Here is a 15,266-nt window from a genome sequence, read left to right as displayed (position 1 = left end):
GATCGAGGCAACGGAAGATTGACCGATTTATCAAACCGAACTCTCTCGGCATGTTCGATACAAGCAAACCTACTCTGCTTTCTCGGTCTCTGGAGCGACTTCAGCCTCTGGTTGAGGCTCTCCTCCGTCGGCTCCCTCTCCGCTCCTCGCGGCCGCCTGTGGGTGAAGAGAGGTTATCGAGGACAGACCGAAATTCATCATGACCCCCAATGGCTCCGGCCCCCCCCGACGGCCTGCCAGACGCCCCTATTTACCAGCTTCCTCTTCAGCAGCGGGGTCCCCTCCGGCGTCGGGGGTTCCTCGAGGGTCGTCTCGCCGAAGTCTCCCAGCCCGCCGGGCTTCTCGGGGCCGGCCTGGGAGCCCTCCCCTCGCTCCTCCCGGTCCTCCTCCTGCTCCTCCCCCTCCGCCGCCTCCTGGTCCGAGGCGCCGTCGGCGTCTTGTACCACCCGGGCTCCGGGCTCGGGCGGCAGGTCGCCGTGGACCTCGTCCTGCGTCGGGTCGGGCATGCTGGCCAGGATCTCGGTCACCGTCATCTTCTTGGCGCCCTCCACCAGCCCGCCGCCGAACAGCACCTTCCAGATGAGGGTGAAGAAGCCCTTGCACACGCTGTAGACGAACAGCAGGACGCCCATGAGCACCGTGTAGATGAAGGTGACCAGCGCCACCACTATCTCCTTCACCGTCATCTTCCTCAGCTTGCGGTACTTGCGGCGCAGGTTGCGGAAGGTGAACATGTTGAGGAAGAGCACCACGCTCTTCAGGAAGTCGGCGAAGGCCGAGCTGGACTCCGGGGGTTTTTCCTCCCCGTTGGCCTCTTCCCCGTCTCCCGACTCCACTTCGTTCCCTCCTCCTCCTCCTCCTTCCCCTGGCTCCTCCTCGTCGTCGTCCTCTTCCGCCTCCGGCTCCGGCTCCGAGATGGAGGCGGCGATGTTCATCTCAAAGATGGTGTCCTCGCAGAAGTTGACGAACATCTCCATCTTCTCGGATTCCTGGCCCTCGTTCACCACGTCGAAGATGAACTGCCTCTTGGACTCCCTGACCTGCGGCATCTCCCACTGGTTGCGGTTCGCCTCGCTGATCTCAAAGTAGATGCGCTCGATCTTGCGGCTGGCGCCCATGATCTCGATGCGACCCAGGAAGGGCCGGAAGTAGTTGAGGACGCTCTCGGCCTGTCCCAGGAAGTTCTGCAGCCGCGTGTCGTGCGGGACGTGCTCCGACAGGTTGGTGAGCAGCACGGCGATGTTGAAGCCGATGTCCTTGGCCGGCTCCTGGAAGCGGTCCGCAAACTCCTCGAAGTTGATCATCTCGTTCTCGTCGGCCTCGGAGCAGGAGAGCAGGAACTGGATCTCCGACGGGGAGTACTGCTTCTGGCTGTCCATGGCCTTGGAGAAGTCCTTCTTGGAGATGAGGCCGCGAGGGTCGGTGACGTAGTCGCGGAACGCGTCCGACGCCACAATGTCTTTCAGCTTGAGGAACATGTCGAAGAACTTGAGGATCATCTCCACGTTGCTGGAGGACTCCACCAGCATGTCCACCATCTGTCTGGCGATGGTACCGTTCACAATGTTGCCTGAGGAGAGGAGGAGAGGAGGGGAGGAGTGGAGAGAGGGAAGGAGGGAGGAGAGTGGAGTGGAGAGAAGGGAAGAGAGTGGGTAGTAGACGAGAGGGGAGGAGATGAGGAGAGGAGAGGAAGAGAGTTGAGAGGGGAGGAGAGGAGAGAAGGCGGAAGAGAATGTGGAGCGAAGGAGAGGAGGAGGAGAAGAGGTGAGGGTTAGGGAGGATGAGGTCACTGGTCTGTGAATACCACAGAGTGTGTGTATAACAGGATCAACTCAAGAGAGCCAGTGCCGGAATTTCACCTTCAAGTAGAGAGAGCAGCATCACCACCATTTCCTTCTGGAGGTCCAACAGTTCCTTCAGAAGACCGATCTGACTCGAGTCCTACAAAACACAAACATCAGCACAGACACACACACACACACACACAGTTCGCAGAGAAAACTCAATATCGTTCAACTTCATGGAATGATTAACATCGAGTCCTAACAAGACCAAAATTGTGCAGGAATAAGCTCTGTATTGTGTTTCCACTTTGACAGTTATTTTTTAAACCATCCCTCATAACTACACCTCCACTGGCAAGATCCTGAATGTCTGGAGACATTTCAAGCTCTAACGTTGGATCGAAGAAAACAAAAATGGCAATGTGACACCTCTCAGCTAATCAAGTGACTACCTACGCATTTCCAGGGTATACATTGAGACAAGTTCTCTGACCCCAAGCCAAATTGCAAGATGATTAAATTGTACTTATCTACAAACACTTAAGATAAAAGACTTTTGGACACTCTACCTCAGAGTCCGTTCTACTCCAGAAAAGATCCTTGGGTTGCATTTTCAAATCATAAACAGGATTGTTTTTACACGTCAGCTCCTTAGTCTCTAAACGTGATGGGATGGCCAGATATTTAAAACTATAACTTTTATATGCTAAATATATATCTTACTGTAGCCTTCTCCAAATGCATTAGAAGCGTTAAACACTACTTGGGGTGGGGTATGGGTATTATAGATGGACTGCCAGACATATATTTAACACTGTATTAAAATCGATATCTTACTGCAGCCTTCACCATATGCATGAGAAGCACATAACCCGACTTGATAACATAATAAGCATAACCATAAGCAGCACTGATATAAGTGCTCTCAGGGACTGCACTAATGAATGAAGATAAGGAAGGAACTACTGGAGTAGTTACGAGGATAGCAACATCTAGCAGTAAGACCAACATAGGAACATGAAAACAGCATCCTAGTACCACACCGGCACCACATAGTGGGTGACTTTGTGCTACATTATTATGTCAGCAGAGGCAGCACTAATATAACTGTTAAATAAAAATAAATACAACATGATAAATGGTACGCATAGACAGGATAAGTATTCTTATAGAGCGAAGCTAAATGTTTTCTATGCACCAAGTTTTATTAGATAACCAAGTTGAAACGTATATTCGTCGTTGCCCTACTGGTAGGTTGGGAGGAACACTTGTCAAAGACCCAGCCTGCAGCCATTACTCATGTGTTTGGTTAATTAATAAGTCTTATCCACAGCCTCTTACTCTGATCATTTCAGTTCAGACCGCTCGTGTGCAATATCACTAGTTAGTGATATTAGTTAATAGGTTAGCTAGGTAAGCAGCTCTCAAAATAATTCACATCCAATTGATGCGTTGTTTGGTGCCAACTGACAATTCTGTCCAGATTTATGCGTTCCACTTGAAATGACAAGTGTAAGAGTGGCTTTGGTGACTTCTAAGTTGAAGCTCGTAGTGTAAGCAGTATAAAACGTTATTCTAGGCCATAGCTAATTAATGACCGGCAAATTAAGGGGCGATGATGATGATGATGACGAGGATGAAGGCATAGAAGGAAAATTCCACCAGAAAGCAATGTAATTAAACAACTAGGTTATCTGAGATTCAATTAACTTACCCTGACATTTAACTGATGCATGAGAAAGTTCTTCCCTTTTGGGTCAGTCCACTTAACGGATAAAGACGAACCATAGGAAGGAGTGATGGTACTTCCCAAGTAGGTCTATGGGGTATTCTCAATGTAAAGAACCAGGAGTAAAAGTCTAACTTTAAGGAGGCTAGAGGGGAAAAACTGAGTGGAATTTTCCGCTAGTCTGCCCAAATCACGAGGACGGGAAGAGGCGAGAACATAAATATGTAAGGGGGTGACGTTGGAGGAGCACAGATTCTTACGGCATTCCGTTGTCCAGAATCAGGGTGCATCTGACGGGTTACACACGAGAACAAACACGTCACCAACCAACATGTAATGCTTAGCCCATTTAATGCTTTTTAGTTTCTCAAAATATCCGAGAAGCTAAAAATAATTAAGTGTTTTGTCATTCGTAGATAAATCAGTGTAGTATTTATCGGATACATTTAATAGATACACATCCGATTCTTGCAAACCAAAATTTGTAGAAGATTTAAAGAAGCTAAAGTTCAGAAACAAAATATCTCATTATAAACTTTAAAATGGTTTAAAATGGATATTTAATTACCTAAAATAAGGATGCCTCGGATACACATTTAAAAAATTGTATTTGTTAAGTGCTATGTGAAATTCTCCTCCCTAACAACTCAATGGTTTAATTAAAGGCAAAATGTATTCATATTAAATTATATGATTACAAAATTCCAAACTTCACACAGTTAGTTCCATGTTAAGCCGCACAAACAGTTAACACACAAACTGCAATCACAAACCACACACTATCAATGCAGAGCTCTCATCAGGGTGATGGACTTAGTAAGGTAGGGAGGTTTTATTGTTATTGTTGTTTAAAAGCATGAGGAAGAAGAAAGAAAGGGTTATAGGGTCTAGTCAGACAGAAATAAATTCAGGAAAGTTGATTCTGCCATCTATGGGGAATTATGTCTGCTCGAATTATGTCTGATTTGTAGCATATTAATGTATTTTTTATTTTATTATAAAATTAAGTGGTATGCCTGTTTTAAAGGAATCGTCCAGCATTAATAAATATTTAAGGGATGTTATTTATTTGGAGATACATAGATTTGACCATAAGGTTCATGTCAGATATTGGGATGTTTCAGCACCACTGAGCCATGAGCTAACAATACTAAGCAACTGAGCTAACAATAATTAGCCACTGAGCTAACACTATAATATTCCTTCTATGCTGAGAACTCCAGTAGCTTGGTTTTCAAAGTCAGAGAAGCTCAGTTAAAATAGCAGACCAAATTACCCGAAGATTAAATGTATTCCCGATTAACCGTTGAAAGCAAATAAATACTATCATCCGTTGAACACTAAAAGTGACATCTTCGATTTTCCAGTTCACTCAGAAGCAGAAACAGGCATGAGAGGAAAAAACCAAGGAAAGAAGTGTGGAAAAGTAGGTTGAAAAGTCAGGGTTTTGAAAATAATACAAATTTAAAGAATTAAATAATAAATACATACTTGTCTCTGCAGGAACCATGTGAAGAACAGTATGGCAGCATTAGTTTATACAAAACAAACATCTGATACACTGATTCAAACGTTGTAATGAACTATATCTGGGGATTTTTTTTATTGTTTCTGTTTTTACCAGAATATACAAATAGTGCCAACGTGAAATTGATGTTGAGTGTGGTTTAATATAAAAAAAAGCCTTGGAACGGACATTTTTGAGGTGTTATCGCTATATGACTGGGATTAAACTTGTATGCACTTAAACTAAAGCTTAAAAAAAGACAAATCTTTAAACCTGATTCCATAGCCTGAACAACAAGATTTTGGAGCGTTAGACACAATAACAAACAGACCGGATCTCGCAAAACCTACAGAAATAATTTGCATTTCTCTGTAGGGATCCATGTTGAGAAAATACCAATGTTCTCCTTTAAAGGGGAAGTGTTCCCATTAACATGTGTCCTATGTGTTTAAAGGGGAGGTGTCCCCATTAACATGTGTCCTATGTGTTTAAAGGGGAGGTGTCCCCATTAACATGTGTCCTATGTGTTTAAAGGGGAAGTGTTTCCATTAACATGTGTCCTATGTGTTTAAAGGGGAGGTGTTCCCATTAACATGTGTCCTATGTGTTTAAAGGGGAAGTGTTTCCATTAACATGTGTCCTATGTGTTTAAAGGGGAAGTGTTCCCATTAACATATGTCCTATGTGTTTAAAGGGGAGGTGTCCCCATTAACATGTGTCCTATGTGTTTAAAGGGGAAGTGTTCCCATTAACATGTGTCCTATGTGTTTAAAGGGGAAGTGTTCCCATTAACATGTGTCCTATGTGTTTAAAGGGGAGGTGTCCCCATTAACATGTGTCCTATGTGTTTAGAGGGGAGGTGTTCCCATTAACATGTGTCCTATGTGTTTAAAGGGGAAGTGTCCCCATTAACATGTGTCCTATGTGTTTAAAGGGGAAGTGTTCCCATTAACATGTGTCCTGTGTGTTTAAAGGGGAAGTGTTCCCATTAACATGTGTCCTATGTGTTTAAAGGGGAAGTGTCCCCATTAACATGTGTCCTATGTGTTTAAAGGGGAGGTGTGATGCGTACCTGAGCTAGTTTCATCATCATGTGGGCGAAGACGTGGAGGAACCCGACCACGGCGTCCCACAGTCTGCTGTGAGCCAGAGACTGCTGGTTCCCAGTGCAGGGACCCTAGGGAGCGAGCGAGAGCAAGAGAGAGACACACATACACACACAGACACACACACACAGACTTTATTATCTACAATTATGCTGAGGCAGCTCAGCTCTCCTGAACTTTCCCAATTCCACATTGCTCTTAATGACGATACTGCTGGTAAAGCTACAGCGATAGAGGCCCAGATAGAGCATTGGCCAAAAGTTATAAAACATACCATAGGCAATGCTCCCACTCACCAAAATGTCCCATTGATGAAACCCGTCCATCTCATCCTCACCTTCTTATATTCTGTCTCCTCACCTTCATATATTCTGGCTCCTCACCTGTATGCGTTTTATCATCTTAGATGTATATATTTTGTCTCCTCACCTGCATGTATTCTGTCTCCTCCTCCCCTGAATATACTCTGTATCCTCAACTGTATACATTCTATCGCCTCACCTTTATCAATTCTATCTCCTCAGCTGTATGTCTGTTCACCGTGGGATAGCGAGAAAAGTCTACTCGATTGCTTTGTATGCCCACATGGGAAGTCATTGACAATAAAGCTGAATTTGACTTTGACCTCCGACTTTATGCATTCTGTATACTCACCTGTATATACCCTTTCTCCTCACCTGTATGTATTCTGTCAGGCTGTTGAAGACCTGCTTGGCCACCGTCATGGCCTTGGAGAAGTTCCTCTTGCCTGGCTCATCAATGATGTCTTTTCCAGAGTAGTACCAGTAGAAGTCACTGATGGACTCCTACAGGGGGCGGGTGGGCGTAGGAGGAGAGATGGTGGAGGGGGGGAATGAGGCGATATGGGGGAGAGAGGGGAGAAGCAGGGGGAGGAGAGATAGACTTCAGTGATATTAATTCTAAAGCGCCATAATAGACCCACAATAGATTAACTGTCAGCTGCATTACTGTCTTGCTAAAGAAACCTAACCATGCAATTATATCCGTCTATTTCACCCAGGCCCGCTGGTGTTAAAGGCGACACCAGCGCCCTCTAGTGGCAGCAGTGGACCATGCTACCTGAAGACGCAGCAGGTAGTCAACTGTGCAAATGATGATGTTGATGGTTGTGGTGCTGCCGGTCTGAGTCCTCAGATAGTTCTGGAAGTCTGGAGAAAAGAAGATCACAGCGGTGAGATGTTTCACATTTTTTCTATTTTTTTTCTATTATGTCAACATAATAATAACTGATAAAGTATATTGAGAAATAACAATAGTTATAAATGTTGCTTGGGTTTGTTTCAGAGTCATGATGACATTTCATATAACATAAATGATGATTTGACGATGATAAAAAAGAGACAATATCAATTTACATTCCATGTTTGGGTACTTGAAACCGTTTCCCATTAGTTCATATGATAACCTCTTCCAATGTATTTTTTCAACCCACCGTTGTTGTGGCCCTCACACATCAGCTGTAGGAAGCGGAAGATATCGCAGGTAAACTCGTCGTCCGACATCACTTTCTCATCTGGACACAGAGGCACAAGTCAGGGGACAGAACCACCACCAGCCTGCGGTGAAGTAGGCCGCAAGGGAGCTACGGTTTCTGGGCAGCGGTCGGTGAGCAGAGGGTGTTAGAACCACAACGCAGGGGGAGAAACAGCGCTGAGGACATCAGCTATTAGGTATGTTAAGGGAAAAGATGTGAGCCTATCATAAGTGTTTCGGTCATAATAGGGAGTACCGTTGTTCTTTACAAGAAAATCCTTAGTACTTAAAGTACTTAAATATCCCCTTTTCTCTTTTTCCAGGATGCAACTGTCTTGAATGAAAGCACTTAGATATGAAAATAGCAAAACAATTATAAAACAACAAAAAGAATAAGTGATTTTTTATTTCATTAATGCCAAGGCACATGGTTTGTCTTGTTAAAGTAGCATGAGCTACCCAACAAAGATAAAGGGGTAAAATTCTTAGGATTTAAGTTAAGTATGAAACAAAGAATAACGGTTAGAGTCAGGACATGTACCTTAAATTTGTTATAACCTAACATTATACCTATAAATGATATTAAACATAATCTTATGTTAAACATGTCACAGTATTCTAGCAGAATCCCAATTAGAAAAAGCATGGATTCTCCTTTAAACATCCGTTCTCAACAAGCAGAAGAGTGTTTACATTCAAAATGTTTAACATTTTGTGTTCAATATGGATGGACTACGCACATGAGAAGAGAAAAGGAATGTTATTGGTCAGTTGGGTTAATTCCTAGCATCTTTGTTAGCGTATGTTGGCAAAAAAGGACCTTCAAAACGCATGGTCCATCCGTCTGTCATCTTGAGAGAGAGAGAGACAGACATGAAGAGGAAGACAAGCTTCCATAACGACAGCCTTGTTGGGTTCATCTGAATTAATCTATCTGTTCATCTTTTTTCAAGATATTGAAATCAGTATTATCAGTCTCAGTATATCAGAATTTATTTTTATTTATCTGTAAGGTACCTGTCACGCAGTAGTTAAGAAAGCAAACTCAACATGCATTTCAAAGTTTACTCAACACAACACATCACGAATAGCAGACATGGATGATACCACAATGTAACACAACAACAGCAACAAATGGGTACACAACAGGGTACACCACACTATGAATATGAGAGACGTGCGCACATGAAGAAACACATTGAAAAATACAAACATTGGAAAGACAGAGAGACTTACATTTAAAAAGAAAAATGTGTTTAGATCTCAGCCATGAATAAAGCACACACACACCAACACACACACACACCAACACACACACACACACACACACACACACACACACACACACACACACACACACACACACACACACACACACACACACACACACACACACACACACACACACACACACACACACACACACACACGCACACAGATAGAATGTAGGGATTAGTAGGAACTAGTATAGCGTCTGGGTTAGCGTGTTTAATATGTCAGTAGGTTTAGTGAATGCTCCTGGGTCAATATGAACCACATCCATGCCAACCAAAGAGAGGAGGGAAAAACAGATTAAATGCATAGGGGACTGCCTCAAGGAAAGAAAGGAAAAGGTCAGGATTATTTAGGATTACAGGATCGTCGACACAGAAAACGCTTGTTAAGGAAATCAACAGCGTTGCGTTAGCCCATTTTATTTGCCTTAATTTACCTGATTCAATGATCCATAAGGACGAGTTACATATTTGAGGATGAGAAAGATGGAGAGCAATGAGGAGAAACATGGATGGAGGTGAGTGTTTATGAGGAGTGGTGAAAGATGCCAATATTAGAGTTGAATGGAACGGTCCGAGTTCAGGGGGAGATGGATTTGGATTTCAATTCGTACCGAGATTGCAATTAATTTCAAGGATTATTTATATCATTCTTAAAGTCTTTAGCAGAGATCTGATCTAGGAGTGAGGATATCGAGTTAGATCAGTCTCAATATTAATGAATGCACACAGAAGGATTCACACATGTATAATGAAGGATGGGATGTTGAGAGTTCAGAACACTGCAGGAGAACCCATCAGAATCCTCTTTAGAATCACTCCAGGACATGTCGTCAATCAGGTCAACTCTGTTCATATCTTATTGTACAAGTTAACCGAGTTCCACAAGGAGTTTAAAGGATGTGTTATGTGGGAGCAGCCCTATAAAATGTACGGGTTGAAACATGGAAAACATATTTGAAAAATGGCATTTTTTTCCTATGAAAGTTGGAGTTTTAACCATAAAAGTCGTCAAACAAAAGCCTGCTTGTGGGAAGACCAGATAAACAAAAACGTTTCTGTATTGCGAATAAAGTACTTCAATTTGAATGCTTCATTCTGGGCCCTTTAAAGGAAAGTGTTAACGGTGAGCGATTTTAAAGTTGTTTTCGATGGACTCCTTAAGAGACAAATGGAATGCTTTTTAATTACCCTTCCCATGCCAGACGGCCAGGGAAGGGCGGGTTGGGAAGGAAGAAGCTAACAGGAGTAGAGAGCGAGAAGACAGTGGCGAGAGAGGTGTAAAAAGGAAGAAAGCGCGAGCAAGCGAAAAATAGCGTAAATAACAATATGTGAGAAACAGGTTTGTATTTACCACGTTCTAGCGTCATATCTGTGAACCGTAAAATCAACAATATCATGGGAATGGGGTGGGTGGATAGAGTGATGCAGTAAGGGAGGGAGGGAGGGAGGGGGGGAGGGAGGGAGTGAGGGAGGAAGGGAGGGAGGGAGGGAGAGAGAGAGAGAGAGAGACATTCAGTGAGTACATGATGCTCTCCACAGTCAAGACGGAGGAGAGGAAGAAAAAAACACTACGATACAAACAACAACAACAACAACAACAACAACAGATCGGAAACCCAAGTCAATACAGTTAACCAGAGATTCTGAGGGACTCCACCCCTCAGTGAGATCAGTCACATCAACAGTATCGCAGCACACTTGGCTCCACATGCACATGGACCCAGCACGTCCCCCCCGTGTATATGAATCTGTGTGCACGACACGTGCATGCGAGTTCTTCAGTTTGTGTGCGTGCATGCCTATGTGTGTGTGTGTGTGTGTGTGTGTGTGTGTGTGTGTGTGTGTGTGTGTGTGTGTGTGTGTGTGTGTGTGTGTGTGTGTGTGTGTGTGTGTGTGTGTGTGTGTGTGTGTGTGTGTGTTTCCTCCTGTGTGTTGGGCTGTGTGAGGGTGTTCATACTCACTCGATCCCTCCTCTGAAACCATTCCCAGCCCCTCTGCCTTGTTCTGTCTCTCAAACGCATTCAGGTCCAAAACGCTGAGAATGCACACAGACACTTCGGTTACAAACGGACCACCAGTTGACAACTGTAGTGCGCCATGTACACAATAAATACATGGATATACAATAACATGGATACATTATTATTAGTGCTGTCAAGCGATTCAAATATTTAATCGCGATTAATCGCATTAATGTCATAGTTAACTCACACATTTTTTTTCTATGCTAAATATCCCTTGATTTCTTTGTCCCATTCATTTTTCTCATTTTAATGCTCTCATCAACATGGAGAAGTGCATCGGCTTGCCTTGTGCAAATGTTTTTTTATTGATAACAACATTGGCATATACTGATCAAAACAGCACGATACAAAAAAAAAGCCTATAGTGCAATTAAACGATGAACATACAAACATATTGCCCTGAACATAGCAGTCAGGCTACTGCTTCTTTGTTTTGCGCCATAGGAAAAAAAATAAAATAAAAAACATAGTAAAAAAATAAAAGATTGCGCTAATTGCGCGATAAAAAAATTAACGTTGTTGACGGCTGGTTTAAGCTGCCTCACCTGGCCCAAGGCAGACTGATCAGACTCTGGGGCTGTGAGGCTGCTTAAACCAGCCGTCAACCACACACACTCAGGAGACTTCCCGCCTTGCAGGATTGAGACCTTGCTGGATGCATCATGCATTTATTATTGAAAACTCTGCAATAAACCAGTTTCAACATCTACACCCTGTTTCCTGTATTTGGAGTAGCCAGGTAAAAGCCACCTGTGTCTGGCACAATCATGTCTCAGGTGTTCGTAGCGTCAACAGCTACGGCATGACCCCTGAATATTGGTTCACTGCTGTGGGTAAACCGACCAATGGACTGTCTGCTCCAACACCATGTGACCCCGTACCTGCATGTCTGCATCAGAGCCTGAATGCTGAGGAAGAACCCCACGTCCTTCTTATCCTTCAGGTACTCCAGCATTTTCTACAAACGCACGCAAGCACACACACGCACACACACACACACAGGAAAGACAATATATTAAAAAGCTGCAAATTAATTGCCCTTCTTGGGACACATTTTTGTCAGACATTAGTATCAGAGTGAATCCAGATGCAGGATGTGCATTTTCCTTTCCCTTTAAGAGCACTTTACGAGTTTGAAGAGACCCCAGAATGTGTTGTGTGGGTTTATGTGTGAGTGTGTGTGTACTGTGTACATGCTGGACGTCACAGTTGCCTCCGTTGAGGATGGAGATTCCCAGCTTGAGTGTGGAAGAAACCATGGCTCCAGGTTCACCTGGACAAACAGGGGACATGCACTGTGAATGTGTGTGTGTGTGTGTGTGTGTGTGTGTGTGTGTGTGTGTGTGTGTGTGTGTGTGTGTGTGTGTGTGTGTGTGTGTGTGTGTGTGTGTGTGTGTGTGTGTGTGTGTGTGTGTGTGTGTGTGTGTGTGTGTGTGTGTGTGTGTACAGGAGAACACTCGACCCATGGCAAGATTTTCAGAACTCATAAATATTTATGACTTGCCCCAAAGCCTGATAACTATCATAAATCTGTGTTTGGTAGCCCATGTGACAAGGAGGGGTTCCTCTCAACCAATCAAAGCCCAAATGACAGGAAGTATCCCTCTATTTAACCATTCAGGACCTATGGGTTGTGCTAGGCTGTTACAACAAACTAATTTCTCCTACTGGGGATTAATAAAGTTGTATTTTATCTAATCTAATCTATGTGACAAGAAGTGCCCGTGTCTTTAACAAAATCTTATTTCCAATTACGTTCTGAGCAGAAAAACTAACCGTCATCAACCAATCAGAACCCTTGTCCCAGGAAATGCTCATCATTAACCAATCAGAATCCCACTAAGCAAAAAAGAAATGGAAATGGAAATGGAAATCGGACACACTGAATTTCTGGGCAGGAAGTGCTCGCCGGGCGACAGGAAGCTCGGTGTGTACCTTTGCAGGCGCTGATCATCTGTAGCACCATCTCTGCAGCCCCGCGGTTGTGCAGGCGGGACTGCTGGTAGAGAAGCCTCTGCTTCTCCATCTCCTTATCCTGGAGGGGCAGAGGAGAGGGGCTTTAACCCCGCCCAGTGAAGCTGCACTGCCCCCCAACACTCACACTGCTACACACACACACACACACACACACACACACACACACACACACACACACACACACACACACACACACACACACACACACACACACACACACACACACACACACACACACACACACACACACACACACACACAGTTATAGATGCTGAGCACACAGTCATGCTCTTGTAGACATACATACACCGGGTTTGGTAAGACTTACACTTATTCAGGTACACGTGTACCTGACGTACGATTATATTAGCGTGTGAATAAACGTGTAAGTTAACACACAGAAGAAACGCAGGTGTGTAAAGACACTGGATCAACTCACAAGTATAAAAACAGTATACACACACATACACACACACACACACACACACACAGATGAAAACAGACGTTCACGTAGGCCAGTACAGGTAACACAATGAGATGCATGCACGTTTCATCGACAGTTTATCATCTGGATGCTTCTCTGGCTCATGGATCAAACATGCAGGAAAGACTCATGTCCTAATAGTAGCTAAATGCTAATGTTCCAATGTTGGCTCTAAGCTAATCAAGGCTGTATGCTAATTATATCACTTTGCTAATAGTAGCACTATTCTAATGGTCACTGTGTAATAATGTACTGCTATAAGCTATTACATGAATGGGTATTCAGGTTTAGCGGTTCAGACATTCATCATGTGCTGTTTGTAAAGGTTTGTCATAACTTTATAAAGTCATACTATATAAAATATACACATTTATGATAGCAAAAACAGCATTGTTTCCAAACTACTGCATTCTCTGTACAGATTCGTAATACAACCATCCTAGAGAAGAGGGGGTTATACAGGAACCAACCCCTCCAGCAGATACCATAACCCAAAGCAGCATCCAGAACTGTCTCCCCCATCTCTCCCTCCTTCCTCCCTCCATCCCTCCCTCCCTCGATCACTTCCTCCCTCCTTCTCTCCCTCCCTCCCTTTGTCATTGTGTTGAATGATGTTAAACGTATTTAAATATGACATCTGAAGTTGTCATTTATTAGTTGTTTTCAATCACCCATGGTTATGGGTCGACATGTGTTATGTGTGTTGGGGTGTGTGCTATGTGTGTGTGTGTGTGTGTGTGTGTGTGTGTGTGTGTGTGTGTGTGTGTGTGTGTGTGTGTGTGTGTGTGTGTGTGTGTGTGTGTGTGTGTGTGTGTGTGTGTGTGCGCGCGGTTGTGTTTGTGAGAGAGAGAGAAAGTGTGTGAGCCATGATTGGTTTATGCCTGGCTGACTGTTGCGCAGGCTTTTACTGCAGTCTTTGTTTTAGTACAGGAGCGAGGACCTGTTACTGGAGATCCACTCCACACAGAGACAGACGAGCAATTTACAGCACAGCTGAACAATTAACACAAACCTGAAGAGGTTAACAGGTTATCAAGAGGTGAGTACAAACAGCGGTCGAGGATTGGGTGAGTCACACAGGTGATATGCAGGTGGGGGAGAGTTTGACGAAACAGCTAGAGCCAAAGCAGAAGGCGGGCTCTGAGATGAGAGACCCTGAAACCCTGAAACCTCTTTAGCTGCTGCTGGCCGCATCACAAATGTTACCCTTAACTAGAATCGTAACATTACTTTTCCAAGTATATACATACTGTGAGTACATACTATGTACATATCATACTTTATACATACACTAGTTATAGAATGTGTATGAGTGGCTTTGTATTGGGTCTTAAAGCCACGTTCCAATACTATTAATAACTATAACATAGCTAATTTCAGCAGCTTAGAATCAAAACCTGACTGAGTGAATGGTTTCCCATTCTCTCACCTGACAAATATGCCAGGGAAGCCTTACGATGCTTGGGCCAAACATGACGTTTAAAGACCTGAACACAGTTTAGCTTCCAATTGAATTAGAAAAGACTTGTTGAACTTGTTGACTCTTAATATAATTGACTATTTGAAAGGTCCAGTCATGTTCCCCACAGAAATCGTTACCATTTCCCCATCGGAAACATATATTGTTGTCTGTCGTCAGGTGAGAGAACGTGGTACAGCCACTGGCGCTCTAGTCCAGGTTATATTCTAAATTGCGAGGGTTGGACTGTCAGGGTTGGAGGTTGCGATGCTGCAGCACATCTGCGTCCTCCAAGCTCAGGGGTTTGGTTTTTTTGCGTTGAGCTCTGCCTCAACACACACTGAGGAAACGGGGTCACACTGACTTCAAACTACACTACACCACTCGGATTAGAGTCCAGCAAAGGATTGCACAAGACAGTCAGT

At 43.9% G+C, this 15,266-nt stretch overlaps 1 protein-coding gene across 7 annotated transcripts in view; it reads right to left on the bottom strand.

The window, feature by feature from the left end:
* ryr1b (ryanodine receptor 1b (skeletal)) overlaps window positions 1–15,266 on the bottom strand; it is an 82,266-nt gene that overhangs the window by 7,859 nt on the left and 59,141 nt on the right. For 4 of the 7 annotated variants that reach the window (XM_056611537.1, XM_056611541.1, XM_056611540.1 and 1 more), the window contains 12 exons: window positions 12,857–12,956; window positions 12,115–12,194; window positions 11,803–11,879; window positions 10,859–10,932; window positions 10,249–10,266; window positions 7,580–7,660; window positions 7,207–7,295; window positions 6,804–6,932; window positions 6,093–6,197; window positions 1,860–1,941; window positions 255–1,570; window positions 74–156 (listed from right to left, as the gene is read on the bottom strand). In XM_056611537.1, coding sequence (XP_056467512.1) covers window positions 74–156; window positions 255–1,570; window positions 1,860–1,941; window positions 6,093–6,197; window positions 6,804–6,932; window positions 7,207–7,295; window positions 7,580–7,660; window positions 10,249–10,266; window positions 10,859–10,932; window positions 11,803–11,879; window positions 12,115–12,194; window positions 12,857–12,956 — 2,234 coding nt within the window. The remainder of the gene's footprint in view (window positions 1–73; window positions 157–254; window positions 1,571–1,859; window positions 1,942–6,092; window positions 6,198–6,803; window positions 6,933–7,206; window positions 7,296–7,579; window positions 7,661–10,248; window positions 10,267–10,858; window positions 10,933–11,802; window positions 11,880–12,114; window positions 12,195–12,856; window positions 12,957–15,266) is intronic. The other 3 variants (XM_056611542.1, XM_056611545.1, XM_056611543.1) reach the window with 1 other exon arrangement.

This window comes from Gadus chalcogrammus, chromosome 16 (genome assembly GCF_026213295.1).
Source record: "Gadus chalcogrammus isolate NIFS_2021 chromosome 16, NIFS_Gcha_1.0, whole genome shotgun sequence".
NCBI classification, from domain to species: domain Eukaryota; kingdom Metazoa; phylum Chordata; class Actinopteri; order Gadiformes; family Gadidae; genus Gadus; species Gadus chalcogrammus.
Note: the sequence above shows the minus strand (reverse complement) of the source record. Positions and strands in the feature narration are given on the sequence as shown.